General features: G+C 40.1%; 1 protein-coding gene across 4 annotated transcripts in view; it reads left to right on the top strand.

The window, feature by feature from the left end:
- LPIN1 (lipin 1) overlaps positions 1-19,312 on the top strand; it is a 140,168-nt gene that overhangs the window by 85,766 nt on the left and 35,090 nt on the right. For 3 of the 4 annotated variants that reach the window (XM_038767692.1, XM_038767700.1, XM_038767776.1), the window contains exons 4-10: positions 1,069-1,400; positions 2,082-2,207; positions 3,469-3,576; positions 8,231-8,360; positions 10,735-11,050; positions 15,823-15,916; positions 19,116-19,306. In XM_038767692.1, coding sequence (XP_038623620.1) covers positions 1,069-1,400; positions 2,082-2,207; positions 3,469-3,576; positions 8,231-8,360; positions 10,735-11,050; positions 15,823-15,916; positions 19,116-19,306 — 1,297 coding nt within the window. The remainder of the gene's footprint in view (positions 1-1,068; positions 1,401-2,081; positions 2,208-3,468; positions 3,577-8,230; positions 8,361-10,734; positions 11,051-15,822; positions 15,917-19,115; positions 19,307-19,312) is intronic. The other variant, XM_038767860.1, reaches the window with a different exon arrangement.

The raw sequence follows: 19,312 nt of genomic DNA, 5'->3' as shown, positions 1-19,312 counted from the left end.
CAGGTCAATCCTAGTCGTTTGGGTGCACTTTGAGGTAGTACCAGCAAATAGTGACCTTAATCAGAATCCCCGATCCCTGCCAAGAGAATCCCTGAAACTTCCATGGAGCTGGGGACAGGGGGCAGATGTGCCCTGTGGCCAAATCTTGGCCTACCTGCCAGTTGGTTTTTTTTGAATGGTATTTATTAAGCTCTTACTATGTGCCAGGCATTGTGTAAGTACTGAAGTAGATATAAATTTCTCAGATTGGACATAGTCAATGTCCCACATGGGGATCATAGTCTTAATTCTCATTTACAGATGAGGTAGCTGAGACATAGAGAAGTTAAGTGACTTGCCCAAGGTCACAGAGCAGACAGGCGACTGACCTGGGATTAGAACCTGGTCCTTCTGACTTCCAATCCCGTGCTGCACCCACTAGGCCATGTTGCATCTCAGAGAGTTTTTTCTCTTTGTTCTTTAGATTATCCACTATCACTTATTCCTTCACAGTCTACCAGTGTTATCCCCAGTAAGCAGTTTCTTTTGGAATACAGGAACTTTTCAAAAGCTAAAAGTGAAAACTACGTTAGTGCATAAGAAAATATGTCCTACTGGATGCAGAGCCTGACTTTTACATACTCCTCACAGCTTTTGCTGCATTGTGGGCAATGCCTAAGTGGAGAGCCATAGTCAGTCAATCAAAGGAAGCAGTGTAGCTTAGTGGAAAGAGCGCAGGCTTGAGAGTCAGAGCTCTGCTACTTGTCTGCTGTGTGATCTTGTCAAGTCACTTAGCTTCTCTGAACCTCCGTTTCCTTAACTGTACTAAGCACTTGGTAGAGTACAATACAACAGAGTTGGTAGTCATGATCCCTACCCATAAGTAAGCTTACAGTCTAGTTGGGGGCTTCCAGTCTACCCACTTCCAGGCTTGTCTGATTGCAAGAGTGAAATGAAAATTTTTTGCCTTTGTAGACTATCGAAGCCAGTTAAGTTTCAGGAAGGAGCAAACCTGCTTTTAAGATTTCCATGCTTATGCTGGATTCAATAAGAAGTAAATATTTCTTTGTAAATTTCATATTCTTTTAGGAAATAATTCCATCACATCTAGCAACATCCCCTATTCTATCTGAAGGAGCTGCACTAATGGAATCACAACTGAAAAGGAACTCTGTAGATAGAGTGAGAAACCTAGACCCTTCTGGATCCACACAGATTCCAATTGCAACCCAGTCTCCAAGCGAGAATCCCACGGGTTGCGGCTCAGTGAAGAAAAGAAGGAAAAGGAGAAGAAAAACCAAGCTAGACAGTTTAAAAAGGGAAGACAATGTGAACACCTCAGAAGATGATGATATGTTTCCTATTGAAATGAGTTCAGATGAGGAAGGTGAACCTGTGGACAATACAAAATGTGCACAAATGTAAGATACCAGAAATGCATTTGTCATCATACTTGGGGGGATTTATCTATCACCTTTTTGCTGCAGAGGAATATGTCACTATTCATTATATACACTTAATTTTGTCAGGTAGTTCAAAAGAATCTAAACTTCAATGTACATTTGGATTTTTTGAGGTTTATTTTTCAAAGCACTCAAAGCAAAAAATAAGATCATTAATTTTATCAGTGTCTCCTTCATTATTTCATAATAGGAACTTATTTATATTTCCCTATTTTCATTCAGTTCATGCTATCTATGTATGAGTGAGGTGAAATTTTAATATTCACTTCATTTTCCAGGTGAGGAAATGAGCAGAGGTTGAGTTATTTATCTAAAATAATCAAAAAATAGTCTGAATTAGGATTCAATTTAGTGCCACCTAGTGGTTCCTTTAACTGTATTATCACTTCTAATAAATTTGATTGCTTCAGGCAATTGTTTGATGTTCTAGGGTAATTTTAAGGGCATTTTTAATATTACTTTGGAGACAAACAAAAAATACTGCATAATCTGGTATGAAAATAATGTAACAAATTTGAAGTTATAATTTCATTTTATTCCTCCTTGTCAGTTATGTGCCTCACTATCTGTAAGTTTTCCTGTTCTGTCTTACAAAGTATTAAAGCAAAATAATTCTTTAAATTTTCATTTTATTGCCAGAACTCCTATACATGATGCATCTGCCTTCCTGGATGAAGTTTCTGAGATTAAGACCTCCCCAGTTACTACTTATCCCCAATCCTCATCATACCCCAATCCAGAAGGAGAATGGTCACCAATTCAAAGGTGAGTGTGTATATGAAAAATTTTTGAATGGCTCCAAGTAGTTTCTTTATATAGTTTCAGTAGACAGTGGTGTATGTCATTTTCCAGACAGGTTATTGGATGATTTCCTCCCACACTTTTGTCCAGTTTCTCAAGAATACCAGTAAAGAATCTTGAAGTGTCTAGTTTTGATTTATTTTATTAGTATGTTTGGTTTTGTTCTCTTTCTCCCCCTTTTAGACTGTGAGCCCACTGTTGGGTAGGGACTGTCTCTATATGTTGCCAACTTGTACTTCCCAAGCGCTTAGTACAGTGCTCTGCACACAGTAAGCGCTCAATAAATACGATTGATTGATTGAAAGTGATTAATGATGATGATGAGTGAACACTTTAGCATGCTGAATCCAAAATATTTATTTATTTAAAGGTGCTTGCACCTTAAATATACCTTGTATATTCTTCCTGTCCTCACTTTGAGCACCTGCCATGCTCAGTTTAAACACTACTGTAATTGAGACACCTAAATGATTTAGGTGAAAGAAAATTGCAAAAAAAAAAAAATCCTTCTTAAAGTGGAATAAGGTTATTGGAATTAAGAGAGAGAGATCATCAATGAGAAAAGTCCAGGAGTAATCTGCCATCAACAGGCTGAAAGCCAGAGGCCATTTCAGTAGCAAGTAGTGTATGTTGATGTTTAACATTTACCATTGAGAAAATTGCTACCTGCTGCATTCCAGCCCCAGAGTAATTTTTAAAGGAGGGATCAGTGTTCATTAGCTTGTTGAATTAATAAAATACTGGTGGGTTTAATTTGGTCAAAGAATAAATGGGACTGAAAAGGCAGCCTGGTCCAGAAGTGTGTTGGGGTGGTCGTCACATGGTCACGTGGTCTTGAACAAACAGATAGATGAATGAGGAAACAAATAGGCCTTTCCATCTCTCCTTTTTCTCATCTTAGTTGATCTCCTTCACCCTTGACTATGTAGCACACCAGTCAGTCTTAAATGTGTTATTTTACTGATGCTCTGTCTCTCAGAAAGTATTTGCCTTTTTCCCCCTTTTAAATGCTGAAACAAACTGGGATTTCTAGTGGAGATATCAGTGTTATTTGCATGTATACCCATTATTTCTCAATAGTGCAAACCAAAATATCTCATCATCCAAATTCCAAAAATGTTCATGTTCTCCTTTAAAATGCCTGGAGGCATGTTTAAGAGTTTACATGAAAGTCCACTTAAATGATGTGCCTTTTTTTTCTTTTACTGCATTCTGTGGTATCTAGTAAGCCTGTTGATTGTACAGTGATACCCCCTCATCTTCTGGTGGCGGTAGAAGGTGGTCTTTCTAGTTCTTGCCCTACAAAGTCTTCTTCTTTTCCTGCTTCACAAAGGTAGAGGAACTATTTTTCTATTTCAGATATTTATGTATATATATATATATATACATATATACACATATATAATATGCATTATATATATGTATATATATTTAATTCTGTAACAAATTAATTTAGTTAACTCAAATTACTTTAACCACTAACCAAATCACTCATTAATTATCCATGAAGAAAATTCTTCCTTCGTCTTATGGTGTACATTGATAGATCTGACTTAGCATCACTAAGTAGTAATTATGATGCTTTTCTGGCTCTGTATTTTAGAAGAATTGAGTTTTAGTTTGGAAATATGATCCTTGATCTAAGAATTGTATTGATAAGAGGCAGACACATCTCAAAGAGATTCCACACGTCCGCCAAGTTAGTTCTTTTCCTCCCTTCAAAGCCCTACTGAGAGCACACCTTCTCCAGGAGGCCTTCCCAGACTGAGCCCCCTTTTTCCTCTCCTCCTCATCTCCCCGCCCTACCTCCTTCCTCTCCCCACAGCACTTGTATAGATTTGTACAGATTTATTACTCTATTTATTTTACTTGTATATATTTACTATTCTATTTATTTTGTTAATGATGTGCATATAGCTTTAATTCTATTTGTTCTGACTATTTTGACACCTGTCTACGTTTCGTTTTGTTGTCTGTCTCCCCCTTCTAGACTGTGAGCCCGTTGTTAGGTAGGGACCGTCTCTATATGTTGCCGACTTGTACTTCCCAAGCGCTTAATACAGTGCTCTGCACATAGTAAGTGCTTAATAAATATGATTGAATGAATTAATTTAAGCCCCAGCTCAGGTCCTCCCTGTACTTGAAGTGACATCAGGGTCGCAAGCTTCTGGGACAGGGAGAATACTGATGTTTTTGGCAGGAATGGGAACATTAGGAACGGGGAAAGATTTAAGTTTGAAGATGAATTCAGATTTGAACCTAATGGATTTAAGGTATCGGGAGCGTGGCTCAGTGGAAAGAGCACGGGCTTGGGAGCCAGAGGTCATGGGTCCTAATCCCGGCTCCACCGCTTGTCAGTTTTGTGACTTTAGGCAAGTCACTTAACTTCTCTGGGCCTCAGTTACCTCATCTGTAAAATGGAGATTAAGAATGTGAGCTCCACATGGGACAACCTGATCACCTTGTATCCCCTCCAGTGCTTAGAACAGTGCTTGGCACATAGTAAGCGCTTCACAAATGCCATAATTATTTTTATTATTATTAATCAATCAGTAGTATTTGGAGTGCCTATTGTGTGCAGAAAACTAGTACAATAGAATTAGTTGATGTGAGCCCTGCTCTCAAGGATCTTACACTCTAGTTGGTGTGACAGACATTTAAAGGAATTACAGTTAGGAGGAAAAGAGATTTCTACATTAGTACGAAAATAATAGGCTCTGTAAGACATGAACAGAAGTGCTACCTGAGGTTCTGGGTAGATGAATGCTCAGCTGGCACTGATGTGGTGAACTAAGCACTTGAGAGAGTGCAATATATAAAAACAGACACATTCTCTGCCCAAAATGAACTGCAGTCTGGAAGACAGAGAATATAGAGGTGGGAAAAGATGGAGTCAAGAAAAATGCCTAGGTTGCAGGCTTGAGAAATGGGGTATAGTGGTCCTGTCCTTCAGTCAGTTCAATTCATTCATCCAGTCGTATTTATTGAGAGCTTACTGTGTTCAAGCACTTAGTACAGTGCTCTGCACACAGTAAGTGCTCAATAAATACAATTGATTGATTGAAGAGTACTGTACTAAATGTTTGGAAAGTACAATACAGCAATAGAGGCAACCCCTGCCCGCAATGGGCTCCCAGTCTAGAGGAATAAATATGATTGAATGAGTGAATGCTGTCAATGGATATCCAGTCAATCACCATTGCTATTTATTATTCATTCATTCATTCAATCATATTTATTGAGCACAATATTTATTGAGACAACAGAACAAGTAGACATGTGTCAATACCATCAAAATAGATAAATAGAATTATAGATATATACACATCATTAGTAAAATATAGTAATAAATATGTACAAATATACACAAGTGCTGTGGGGAGGGGAAAGGGGTAGGACAGAGGGAGGGACTGGGGTAATGGGGAGGGGAAGAGGAGCAGAGGAAAAGGGGGGCTCAGTCTGGGAAGGCCTCCTGGAGAAGGTGAGCTCCCAGTAGGGCTTTGAAGGGAGAAAGAGAGCTAATTTGGCGGATGTGTAGAGGGAGGGCATTCCAGGCCAGGGGAAGGATGTGGGCCGGGGGTCGACAGCGGGACAGGCAAGAACGAGGCACAGTGAGGAGGTTAGCAGCGGGGGAGCGGAGGGTGCGGGCTGGACTGGAGAAGGAGAGAAGGAAGGTGAGGTAGGAGCGGGCAAGATGATGGAGAGCTTTGAAGCCAACAGTGAGGAGTTAAGTGCTTATTTACTGAGTGCAGAGGACTATGGCGATGTCCTGGATTCAGGAGAAAATGTGAGTTTGCAAAAAGAGTGAGGTCAGGACAAAAGGGGCAGATTTGGAAGTCACTCTTGTACTGTGGTAGGTGGAACCATGAACTCCCAAAATTTAAGAGAAGAATCAGAGACTGTGCCAGTAAAACCAAGGTTACGTAGTGTGTTCAGTGTTGAAGGTAGTCGAAATTTTGAGGCGGATTAGAAGAGTAGAGTCCTTTAGATTTTGTAAGAGGTCTATCATTTGTTATTTATTTATTTATCTATTTGTCATAGAGTTATTCTCAGATTTTAAAATTATATTTCTATATTATTAGCACACTTGTCCAGTAGCTCATTTATTGTGTATATTTTAGGCTAAAAAATGATAGCAACCAGAGGCAATTCATGTCATCATTTTATAGCACAGTAACCACCTGAAATATGACTATTACAAGGTTTTTTCATCTATTTGCAAAATAATTAGGTTGAATTTTACTTTCTCATTTTTTTCATGGTATTTGTTAGTCACTTACTAAGTGTCAAAGACTGTTCTAAGCATAGGGGAAGGTACAAGTTAATTAGGTTCAACACAGCCCCTGTCTCATGTGGAGCTCACAGTCTAATTAGGAGGCCAAACAGGTGATTGCATTTTACAGCTGGGGAGACTGAAGGCACAGAGAAGTTGAGTTTCTTGCCCAAGGTCACACAGCAAGCAATTGGCAGAGCCTTAATTAGAAACCAGTTCCTTCTGACTCCCGGCCCATGCTCTCTCAGCAAGGCCACACTGGTACACATGCAGAAAAATAGACTGTTCTTTTAAAATTATATTTTATGAGGTATATTCTCACTCAAATCAGTGAAATTAAAGAGCTCTTTAAATTTTAACAAATGACTAACATTTCCTTTTCCTCTGTATCCTTTGTGTCTGTTGGCTAATTTTTGCCTGGATCTTGTAAAGTTTACTTTTATAAGTATAACTTTGATCCATATTATATGTGAAAACCCATAAACAAGTACTTTTGCATTTTCATTTTGCATACTCTTTGTGATCAATTGAAAAAGTCTCTAGCTACTAAAGCAAGAGTTTCTCCTTATTTTTGTTCCTCAAATTTGGGAATATTTAGTCCCTTTAGTTTTCAAGGTGTGATAATACTTCCATTTGGAAATTCTCTTCTTAAAGGGAACAGAATTTGACATGACAGTTCAGTGTAAATTTCACTTTAGGGAAATGGAAGATCGAAATAGATGTATTTGGGGAGGGAACAACTTATCTTGCAAAATCAGGTACTTAAAATTTTATCGGAATCACATTAAAGTCTGCTTTCTAAAATGCTTTATAATCTTTCTGGTTACATTTGTTCGATTGAAATATGCAGAGCAGCTATAAATGTAGAGTGTATCATTAACTATTGATACTTATTTAGTGCTTACTGTGTGCAGAGCACTGTACAAAGCTCTCGCGAGAGTACAATGCAATAGAGCTGGTAATAATGATTGTGGTCTTTGTTTAGCACTTATTATGTGCCAGACACTGTACTAAGTGCTGGAGTAGATACAATATATTGGATTGGACACAGTCTCTTGCCCCATGTAGGGCTCACAGTCTCAATCCCCATTTGACAGTTGAGGTAACTGAGGCACAGGGAAGAGATGTGACTTGCCCAAGGTCACATAGCACAAAAGTGGCAGAGTAGGGATGAGAACCCATGACCTTCCAACTCCCAAGCCCATGCTTTATCCACTACACCGTGCTGCTTCCCATGTTCCTTGCCCACAGTGAGTTTACAGTCTAGAAATGTAGCTATATTGTGATGTAGATATAGCTGTATTTTGCACGAGTAGTTAATTTACTTAATAACCTCCCACCTGTAAATATACAACAGTCAATACAATGTAAATAATTATAAAAATCATTTAAAATTGTAAAAACTTCAAAGCACCAATATACCTTGTATTTATATCATGCTTTTTCGTTTTTTCAAAGTATCTCATTTTAGTCCTTCCAACATCCCTCAGAAGCCGAGAGAGGCAGGCATTACTGTCCCCATTTTCTAGATGAGGAACTGATGTTAAGTGATTACCTATAGTCACACAGTGGCCGGTGGCACAGCTGGGACTATACTCCAGCTCTCCTGACTTCCAGCCGCATCCCGTTTCCAAGAGACCGTGCTGCCTCACGGGGAAAATGCAGGTAAATTTAATTTTTCCTCTTTAATTAAAGACTTGCTCTCTCTCTTCAGCCCCTCGTGCTCCCGACCCTCCACTCCGAAAAGTGATTCGGAATTAGTCAGCAAGCCTTTGGAGCGAGGACTGCAGAAGAACAATCCGGAGATGCACTGGCCTTGGGGAGAACTGCCTCAAGCTGCAAAGGTAAAGCTATTTACTCTGGGCCTTTTTGGGTAGGAGGGCCATGAGTTTCTCTTTTACCTTTCCTTCACAACCCTGCCTCCACAAAATACTCACCCCTGGACATGGTACTTAAAGTATCCTAACACTCTATTCCACATTCATTATTATTATACTGTCCATGTAATAATAATATAGTTGTGGAATTTGTTGGGCACTTACTGTGTGCTAAGCACTGTACCAAGCACAGAGGTAGATGCAATATATGTAGATCAGACACATTCCCTGTTTCACATGGGTCTCATGGTCTAAGGGGTAGGGAGAACTCAGGGAGTACCCTGAGGTATAGAGAAGTTAAGTGACTTGCCCAAAGTCACACAGCTGACAAGTGGCAGAGCTAGGATTAGAACTCAGGTCCTCAGAATCCTAGGCCCAATGCATGTAACCCCTAGGCTACCCTGCTTCTCCCGGCCATACTGCTATTTACCTTACATTTGTTTCTCACCCGTAAAGTTAACTCGAAATCAAGTTGTTAAAAGTACAGTTGGGATTTCTAGACTGTGAGCCCACTGTTGGGTAGGGACCGTCTCTATATGTTGCCAACTTGTACTCCCCAAGTGCTCTGCACACAGTAAGCGCTCAATAAATACGACTGATTGATTGATTTACTACTATAAGTGTGTTCCAGTCACTAAGCAGATGGTGTGGCTTAGTGGAAAGGAGAAGGGCCTGAGAATCACAGGACCTGGGTTCTAATCCCATTTCTACTACTTGCATGCTGTATGACATTGGGCAAGTCACTTAACTTCTCTGTTCCTCAGTCTCCTAAACTGTAAAATGTGGATACCTGTTCTCCCTCTTAATTAGACTGTGAGTCCAGGTGGGCAGGCACTGCATCCAACCTAATTAATTTGTGTCCATCCCAGCACATAAAATAGTGCTTGGCATGTAGTAAGTGCTTAACAAATACCATAATTTAAAATAAAATGGTAAAATACTTAACCATGGAGACCTCTTTCAGGATTGAATACATTGCCAGGTAGGCCCAAAATGAAAACCCTGGAAATTGGGTACAGTAAAGGAAATGGAAAGTGAAGTTTTAATGTGATATAATGCTTAGCATTTTGTACATAAATTGGTAAAGGGAAAAGGGACAGGGGCAGCTCTCAAAGAGGTATGTGGGAAAATTGGTTTTGTGCTGATTAAAGGCAAAAAGAAACAGGGGAGCTTCTAGATGTGAGCCTAGTGAGGGGCAGGTACTATGTCCAATATGATTATCTAGTATCTACCCTGGCACAGTGCTTGCCACATAGTAAGTGCTTAACAAATACCATTATCATTATGTTATGATTCAAGGTAAATAAGATTGTCCAAGGAAAAACTGGATACATTATTATATTAGCAAGATACACTGCAGAGACATTACCATTCTGGTGATGAATTAAATCTCTACCCTTCATTACTCCCAAATGTAATTTTGCGTATATTAAATGTAATTTTCCCTGCAAAATTCTGTTCAAACATTTCCATTGAAATGCCATATTAATTCAGCTGGAGGTATTTTTTATTTTTAAGAAACCTTTCCAAGGTAGAAACTATTAAAATTATTATCTTGGACTGGTAGGGCACTTCCAGTTTTTTCTCTTCACTTCTAGAAAATTTTTGCTAAATAATAGAAGAAAAAGAAAGACAGCTATGCAGCAGTATGTATTTTCAGTTCCTTAGGGTTATTCCCATTATTTATTTTCATTTATGGCTTCTGATAAATGTTCTTGGAATATAAGCCATCAGGCCATAAGTAATGAACTTCAAAGGTGAACTCCCAGTGGTTTATCCCAACCTCTAAGTATGAATATAGACTGTGAATTTAGACTATGAATTTAGGCTTTTAGACTGTGAGCCCAATGTTGGGTAGGGACTGTCTCTATATGTTGCCAATTTGTACTTCCCAAGCGCTTAGTACAGTGCTCTGCACATAGTAAGCGCTCAATAAATATGATTGATTGATTGATTGATTGAATCCATTATGGATCCTCAGAGAATCTACTTTACCAGTATTCAACCTATCTGGGAAATATCATACTTCCATTCCCCATTTCAAATGGATATTTAGTAGATGTTTAAGTGTAAATGCAGAATCTGGTCTCCATCAATCAATCGATCAATAATATTTACTGATCACTTACTGTGCAAAGCTCAGGTACTATGTCCTTGGGAGAATGCAGTAGAGTAGATTAGTCCAAGGCCATTTTTGCTTGGTTTCCTTTTTAACTTAGAGAAAATAGAGATGACTAATCATTCTCTTAGATCTTTACCACAAAATTAATTTGTAGCATATCTCTGATAACTTGTCTTTTTACCATTTGTCTCTCTCTCTCTCTCTTCCAATTTTGCCTAGACTATTTCTCTACATAAGGCAAAAGAATCTAGCTCAGTGAATATAAACCTTTCTGAAAATACACACTTTCGGATCATTCAGAGTGAATCTTCAGAAAATTTGAGCGACCTGTCCCCTTCATCAGCGTTGGGACCACCAGATGATATACCTTCAGAAGAACCCGGACCTTCCCCAGGTCCAGATTTTATGACTGAAACAGATGTAGAGGCTTTAGGAGCAGAAGCACCACCAGTACCTACGAATGAAGAACCAAAGCCACCCACAATTAACTTAAACCAACCAATGAGTAAGACAGATTCTCCTTCCCGGAAGAAAGGTGTGATGCTACCTCTCCCTAACCTTTTATCTCCTGACTGACTTTAAGTAGAATTAGGGGATGCTTTGTGCAGGGTCATAGAATCAAACAAAATATGCTATAGATGGGTGTATAAAATATTTGATCAATCAATACATGGTATGTATTGAGCTTTAGGGCAATGCATTAAGTGCTTGGGAGAGAACAAGGAATAGAGAGGCAGCATGGTTCAGTGGAAAGAGTGTAGGCTTGGGAGTCAAAGGTCATGGGATCGAATCCCAGCTCCGCCTCTTGTCAGCTGTGTGACTTTGGGCTAGCCACTTAACTTCTCTGTGCCTCAGTTACCTCATCTGTAAAATGGGGATTAAGACTGTGAGCCCCACATGGGACAACCTCATCACCTTGTATCCCCCAGCGCTTAGAACAGTGCTTCGCACATAGCAAGCGGTTAACAAATACCATAAAAAAACCAAATAGAGTACAGTATGTGATGATGGTCACATTAATTGCAAGCTTTATTTATATTTTTAAAGAATTTTATACCCATCTGGAGAAATCCGATATTGGTTTGACTTTTGTTTTTCAAAATCCATGTTTAAAAGTTTTAACAAAATCTACCTTACTAGTGAGCAAATGATAGAAAGATTTGCTGCCGGTATATTTTGTCGCAATTTGATGTAGAAGGACTGATATCAATTAGATTAGGCTTGTCAGACGGGATTTTCTTTGCTGAAAACACTGTCTTTGATTGCCTCTTGATTGCCTTAGAATCACCTGATAGATGACTATTTCATGAGATGTGGGTAGCTTTGTGGTAGACTAAGCTCATTGTGGACAGGGAATGTGTCCATTTATTGTTGTATTGTACTCTCCCAAGTGCTTAATTCAATGCTCCACACACAGTAAACACTCAATAAATATGATTTATTTATCTCCATCATCATCAATCGTATTTATTGAGCACTTACTATGTGCAGAGCACTGTACTAAGCGCTTGGGAAGTACAAATTGGCAACATATAGAGACAGTCCCTACCCAACAGTGGGCTCACAGTCTAAAAGAAGCCTTGAGAAGCAGCGTGGCTCAGTGCAAAGAGCCCGGGCTTTGGAGTCAGAGGTCATGGGTTCAAATCCCGGCTCCGCCACTTGTCAGCTGTGTGACTTTGGGCAAGTCACTTGACTTCTGGGCCTCAGTTACCTCATCTGTAAAATGGGGATTAAGTCTGTGAGCCCCACGTGGGACAACTTGGTTACCAGCGCTTGGAACAGTGCTTTGCACATAGGAAGTGCTTAATAAATGCCATTATTATTATTATTATCCCTTTGCTAGTTCCCACCACTTAGATGGGACAAGAATAGTGGAGGTAGAAAAAGTTTGAAATCCGGAATGGCAATCAGAAGGATCCTGGAGAAGCCTCTGAATGTGATACCCAAAGCATTAGTCTTGCCCTTATGGGTAATTCCTTATTTAGTCTTGGAATTTATTAGGCAACTTCAACATGCTGAAACACATGCTGAGTACTGAGAGAGCTATAAGTTCACAAACCAGACATAGTCCATGTCCCACAGTTTGGCAGTAAAGTTTTCCTTCTCAGTTTTAGGCCAGAAGAGGGTATTTTCCCATGGGGACATTCCTGATAAGAACCCACCCCAAACCTTTTGTCCCATACAGGTATAGCTTACCTGTCTAGGATACCTAACTCTCATTGAATCTCTCTTTTCAGTGTAGATATTTCTTCAAAGTACAGAGCTGCCTCCAAGAGTAGACATGCACAAGCCCAGCCTTGATTAAGGATAAGTGCTTGGGTCATTGCTTTTTTCAACTGAAAGACTTGTGTGTTGTGCCTGACCTCACTCCTAATAGTGGGAGAGGAAGATCAGGCCATGATAAACACCAGTGTTGGGGCTTTTATATTATACTCTGAAGCCAGGTTTTTTGCATTCTGATTATCAGTGCCCAGAAAAGACTTAATTTTACTGTGTGCAGTCAGGAAACTGGCTAAGACTGAGCAATCGTCAAGGAGTAGTGCTTGGAATAAGAGATTCATTCAATTGTATTTATTGAGCGCTTAGCACCGTACTAAGCACTTGGGAAGTACAAGTTGGCAACATATATAGTCCCTACCCAACAATGGGCTCACAGTCTACAGGTGGTTCAAGTTGTCTCTTCTGCTTTCAGCCACAAGGAAGGTTTGAAGGGAACAACTAGTAATAGTATTTATTAAGCACTTACTATGGGCAGAGGACTGTACTGAGCACTGGGAAGGAATACAAAGGTAGGAATTAGATATGATCCCTGTCCCTTGGGGGAATCCCATTCTAAAAATAATGAGGAAGAGGAGAGTGGTGACAGACTCATAAGGAGAGGTGAAACAGAACACAAAGACGATCTAGAGATAAAAACAAAGATCAGTATGATACTGTGGCTTAGAAGAGCAGAATTTCAGGCTGACATGGTGTGTGCACATCTGATGCACGTCTGGGAGTTAAGCTACAGCTACAGCTGAGTGCTCTCAACTCTTCCCCACAGTTGACTGCTCCTCTGATTTAGAATCTTAAGTGAACAACAATCAATCAATCAGTGGTATTTATATAGTACATTGAACTAAGTGCTGGGAAAGTAAAATACGAATAGACGTGTTCTCTTCCCACAAGGAGCTTGCACTCTTGGAAGCTCCTTGTGAGCAGAGGACCTGTCACATCTTTGTTGCTTTAGCACTTAGCACAGTGCATTGAACCAAGAGGGTGATCACTAAGTGCAACTACTACTTCAACAGAGGAAACATCATCCCTCTGCCCTGAAATACTGAACTGAACTCTCCCCTTTGAAAGGCTAAGGTAAAGAAAGTACATACCTGCTTCAATTTGTAGAGATGCCTCTGTAATGTGGCCCAAACACAACTTGATTGTGAATTCTTGGGGGTACAGTTGAGTACATTACAGGTATTGTACGTTTTGACAGTAGGGTGGGCATGGCAGGCACTTACATAGACTCCGTGTACCTTCTTTTGGTACACATGGCCCCCCTTCCTGCCCTTGGTACACACAGATTGGTTAGGATGAATTGCAGTTGTGTTGGTCTCTGGTGTTCCTGGTGCAGAGGCGTAATAAAAAAAAAACTTCACATATCACTCCTGCAGTTTTAGTCTGAAGTCTTTGCCCTGCCCACCCATATGACCTTTCCATACCCTCTTTAAAAGCTGCCTGTAATAATAATAATAATGATGATGATGATGGTATTTGTTAAGCACTTACTATGCGCCAAGCACTGTTCTAAGCACTGGGGTAGATACAGGGTAATCAGGTTGTCCCATATGGGGCTCACAGTCCTAATCCCCATTTTACACCTGAGGTAACTGAGGCACAGAGAAGTTAAGTGACCTGCCCAAAGTCACACAGCTGATAAGTGGTGGATCGGGATTAGAACTCATGACCTCTGACTCCAAGCCCAGGCTGTTTCTACTAAGCCATGACATTGCAATTCTCTTCTTGTTCTCTTCAGTTAGCTACTAGCTGTGATTTTATGTACTGTTTCTACAAGTAAAGAAGTTGAGATAGACTGTTTCCCTTTTGAAAATTAAAAGATGAGCTTTAAAATGCATTTCATAAATCTTTCCATTGGATTTTTGGTTTGTTCATCATTAATGAAAACATTAGTCTTCAATCAGTCAATTCATTCATTCATTCATTCAATCGTATTTATTGAGCACTTACTGTGTGCAGAGCACTGTACTAAGCGCTTGGGAAGTACAAGTTGGCAACATATAGAGATGGTCCCTACCCAACAGTGGGCTCACAGTCTAGAAGGGGGAGACAGAGAACAAAACAAAATATATTAACAAAATAAGATAAATAGAATAAATATGTACAAGTAAAATAAATAAATAAATAGAGTAATAAATACGTACAAACATATATACATATATGCAGGTGCTGTGGGAAAGGGAAGGAGTTAAGGCCGGGGGGGATGGAAAGGGGGAGGAGGGGGAGAGGAAGGAGGGGGCTCAGTCTGGGAAGGCCTCCTGGAGGAGGTGAGCTCTCAGTAGGGCCTTGAAGGGAGGAAGAGAGCTAGCTTGGCGGATGTGGGGAGGGAGGGCATTCCAGGCCCGGGGGATGACGTGGGCTGGGGGTCGACGGCGGGACAGGCGAGAACGAGGCATGGTGAGGAGATTAGTGGCAGAAGAGCGGAGGGTGCGGGCTTGGCTGGAGAAGGAGAGAAGGGAGGTGAGGGAGGAGCGGGCAAGGTGATGGACAGCCTTGAAGCCAAGGGTGTGGAGTTTCTGCCTGATGCGTAGGTTGATTGCATTAATGCAATTAATTGCATTTATTGAGTGCTTACTATGTGCAGAGCACTGTGCTCTTAGTAATGTTCATTAACTCATTTCTTTTTCAGTTTTGTTTCATCTCATAATGAATTTTGTAGGTGCTTTGATGGTTTAGAGAAGCAGCGTGGCTCAGTGGAAAGAGCATGGGCTTGGGAATCAGAGGACATGGGTTACAATCCCGGCTTCACCACTTTCCTGCTGTGTGACCTTGGGCAAGCCATTTAACTTCTCGGTGCCTCAGTTACCTCATCTGTAAAATGGGGATTAAGACTGTGAGCCCCATGTGGGACAGCCTTCTTACCTTTAATCTATCCCAGCTCTTAGAGCAGTGCTTGGCATATAGTACACACTTAACAAATACCATCATCATTTTATTATTATTATCTAATCCTTAGAGGCACTTTCTAGTATGTTTTGAATTTAGCTCTAACTTTACAGGATATTTATTATTTTTTTTTCTTGGTTTTAGATAAACGAAGCAGGCATCTTGGTGCTGATGGTGTCTACCTAGATGATCTTACTGCTATGGATCCTGAAGTTGCTGCACTTTACTTTCCCAAAAAGTAAAGTCTTCTTGTTTAGGTTTTATTTGTTGTTCTGAGTATAAATGAGGTTACAATCCTATTATTAGTGGGTCTCTTTAAATGCCTGGATGTGAAATAGATCAGAAAAGAGGGGAAGAGATGATTTGTCTATAGTAATACACTGTTTTCAAGTAGGTTTTTTAAAAATCTACCCCTTATTGGACCTCAACAATTTGCCTTTTAAAAAAAAGAACCCATAAGCAGAGACACCTTACCACAGGTGTCAAAATAGGGTAATTTTGAAATGGACAAAAGTCAAAGATTTGGGAGCATCCTGACTGAGCATAAATTCACCTTAATTAAAATCCTGATTTTTATCAACATCTGAATTCCTTCCCAACCTGGACCAGTCAGTGGGGAGGCTTCTCATTCCTCACAGTGGCAGTGGAAGTTTAGGCTCATTTTGTAGTCCTGGGTAGACAAAGATTCAATGTCATTCTGTCCAAGATGTAGTTGGAGTTGCCTATTAGTTATATTATCAGCCAAGTGTAGGACAATGTCCTGAATCCTACACTTAGGGTTGACCTTGCAGTGCTGGAACAGTGTCATAATAATCTTCTAATAACCTCGTAGAGCCACAGCAGGAGGTCTTATCTGGATGTGGTTGCATTCATTCAATCGTATTTATTGAGCCCTTACTGTGTACAGAGCACTGTACTAAGCGCTTGGGAAGTACAAGTTGGTGACATATAGAGACGGTCCCTCACCAATGGGCTCATAGTCTAGTTGCAGATGTATACATGGCCGGGGTGGGCAATGAAACAGGCCGGGGACCAGCTAATGAAATCTTATCGCGCTGTCAAGGCTCACATCTGTAAAATAATTTGCACCTGCAACATCTACCGATAAAATGATGGCATTTTAACTGTAAAGAACGCTTTGAGAAGTATTCATACTGCACATGAGAGAAATACCTTTTTATTGGCATCTACAGGAATGAGATATACATTGAAACTTTTGCTGGACCTAGTAGTGTGCCAGAGGGAATCAATTGGTTGGCCAGATGTGGCTCTCTCACAAATTCTCCACTTAGACTCTGAGCCCTGTTTGGAACAGTGCTCAGTACAGTGCTTGGCATATAGTAAGTACTGAACAAGTGCTATTTTAGTTATTATTATTATTATCATTATCATTATTATTATTATTATTATTATTATTCATGGCCCTACTGAGAGCTCACCTCCTCCAGGAGGCCTTTCCAGACTGAGCCCCTTCCTTCCTCTCCCCCTCATCCCCTCTCCATCCCCCCGATCTTACCTCCTTCCCTTCCCCACAGCACCTGTATATATGTATATATGTTTGTACATATTTATTACTCTATTAATCTTACTTGTACATATCTATTCTATTTATTTTATTTTGTTAGAATGTCTGGTTTTGTTCTCTGTCTCCCCCTTCTAGACTGTGAGCCTGCTGTTGGGTAGGGACTGTCTCTATGTGTTGCTGACTTGTACTTCCCAAGCGCTTAGTACAGTGCTCTGCACACAGTAAGCACTCAATAAATACGATTGATTGATTGATATTACTATTAATAATAGTAACAGTGGAAATTCTATACATGACAGACACTCAACACGTTGTAGTAAGTCTTGATCCTGATTTTGTGTCTGAAATCATGCTTCTTCAAATGCTGCCAAGTCATTTCCTGTCCATAGAGACTCTGTGGACACACCCTCTTCAGAACATTCATTCATTCATTCAATCGTATTTATTGAGTGCTTACTGTGTGCAGACCACTGTACTAAGCGCTTGGGAAGTACAAGTTGGCAACATATAGAGACGGTCCCTACCCAACAGCGGGCTCACAGTCTAGAAGGGGGAGACGGACAACAAAACAAAACATATTAACAAAATAAAATAAATAGAATAGTACATATGTACAAGTAAAATAAATAGAGTAATAAATCTGTCCAAACATATATACAGGTGCTGTGGGGAGGGGAAGGAAGTGAGGTAGGGGGGATGGGGAGGGGGAGGAGGGGGAGAGGAAGGAGAGGGCTAAGTCTGGGAAGGCCTCCTGGAGGAGGTGAGCTCTCAGTAGGGCTTTCAGTAGGGACAGAAGAATCCCATCCTCTGTCATAAAATCGTTCTTAGATATGTATCCATAGGGTTTTCTTGGTAAAGATATGGAAGTGGCTTACCATTTCCTTCTTCCATGCAGTAAAACTTGTCTCTGCCATTGTCTTTGATCAATTTTTGATCACTTGATTATCCACCTCTAACACTTTCCCATGGTGATGCTGCCCAGCACAGGTGAATTGACTTTGTCTGACTTGTCTGACGCTTCAGTTTAGTCCTTTCCGTTATGGGCAGGCCTATTTGGCACAGCCCTATGCTTCATCAGCGTATGCAAAGTCTCCTGCTACAACAAGACCTCCATTCAGAGGAGAGGAAGTCATGCTAACCACCCCTTAAAAAGACTCATTGTTGAATAAAGATATAGTCCATTAGATGGCAGTGAAACACAGTAACTTAATTCTTAGCAAAGTGATTTTTCTTTAGCAGAAGTTCTTTTGGGGGTATAGTAATAACTCTGTTTGCATTGGGTAAATGATATAATCCTTTAGAAGAAACTCCTGTTACACTTCATGGACAGCTTTTCTTTATGGGGGACTTTAACCTATACATTTCCATTCTGTTTTTATTTTTTTTCTTTATGGAATTTGTCAACCACATACTGTGTGTCAAGTATTGTTCCAAGCACTGGTTTAGATGCAAGTTAATCAGGTTGTACACAGTCCCTGTTCCACATTGGGCTCCCAGTCCAAGTAATTTTCCTTATCATCTGTCTTATTTTCAGTCCCTGTTCCTCACTGGGCTCACAGTCCAAGTGATTTTCCTTATCATCTGTCTTTATTTTCTGGAAACTGAATCAATGTTTTAAAAGATAGAATATGCTAAAATGTTTTTTGTTGTTGTTTTTTAGTTTTTTAGCTTTTAAAACATGGAGTACCAAGTATATAACTAGAGGGATGAGTGCTAGAAATGTAGGAAGTAGCGCAAAACCTATACGTGTTCACTTACCAATGAGAATAACTGCTGTGAATGCCTCCCAAGTAAAACTACTAAAGTTCTTCTTTTTTAGACTCAACAGAGTATTTTTGAAAGTTTGTAGGGATGATGAAGGCAGAGGATAGGGAAATTGTCCAAACCAACATTTATTCTTCTCTTTCCCTAGTGGTGATAATACTGTACCTGTTAAAATGGTGAATGAAAATGGAACTCGCTCTGCCAACCAGTCCCCTCAGTCTGTGGGTAGTTCGGGTGTTGACAGTGGAGTTGAAAGCACCTCAGATGGAATGAGGGACTTGCCGTCTATTGCCATCTCACTCTGCGGAGGACTTAGTGAAAATAAAGAAATAACTAAAGGTACAG

This window comes from Tachyglossus aculeatus, chromosome 1 (genome assembly GCF_015852505.1).
Source record: "Tachyglossus aculeatus isolate mTacAcu1 chromosome 1, mTacAcu1.pri, whole genome shotgun sequence".
In the NCBI taxonomy this organism is placed as follows: domain Eukaryota; kingdom Metazoa; phylum Chordata; class Mammalia; order Monotremata; family Tachyglossidae; genus Tachyglossus; species Tachyglossus aculeatus.
Note: the sequence above shows the minus strand (reverse complement) of the source record. Positions and strands in the feature narration are given on the sequence as shown.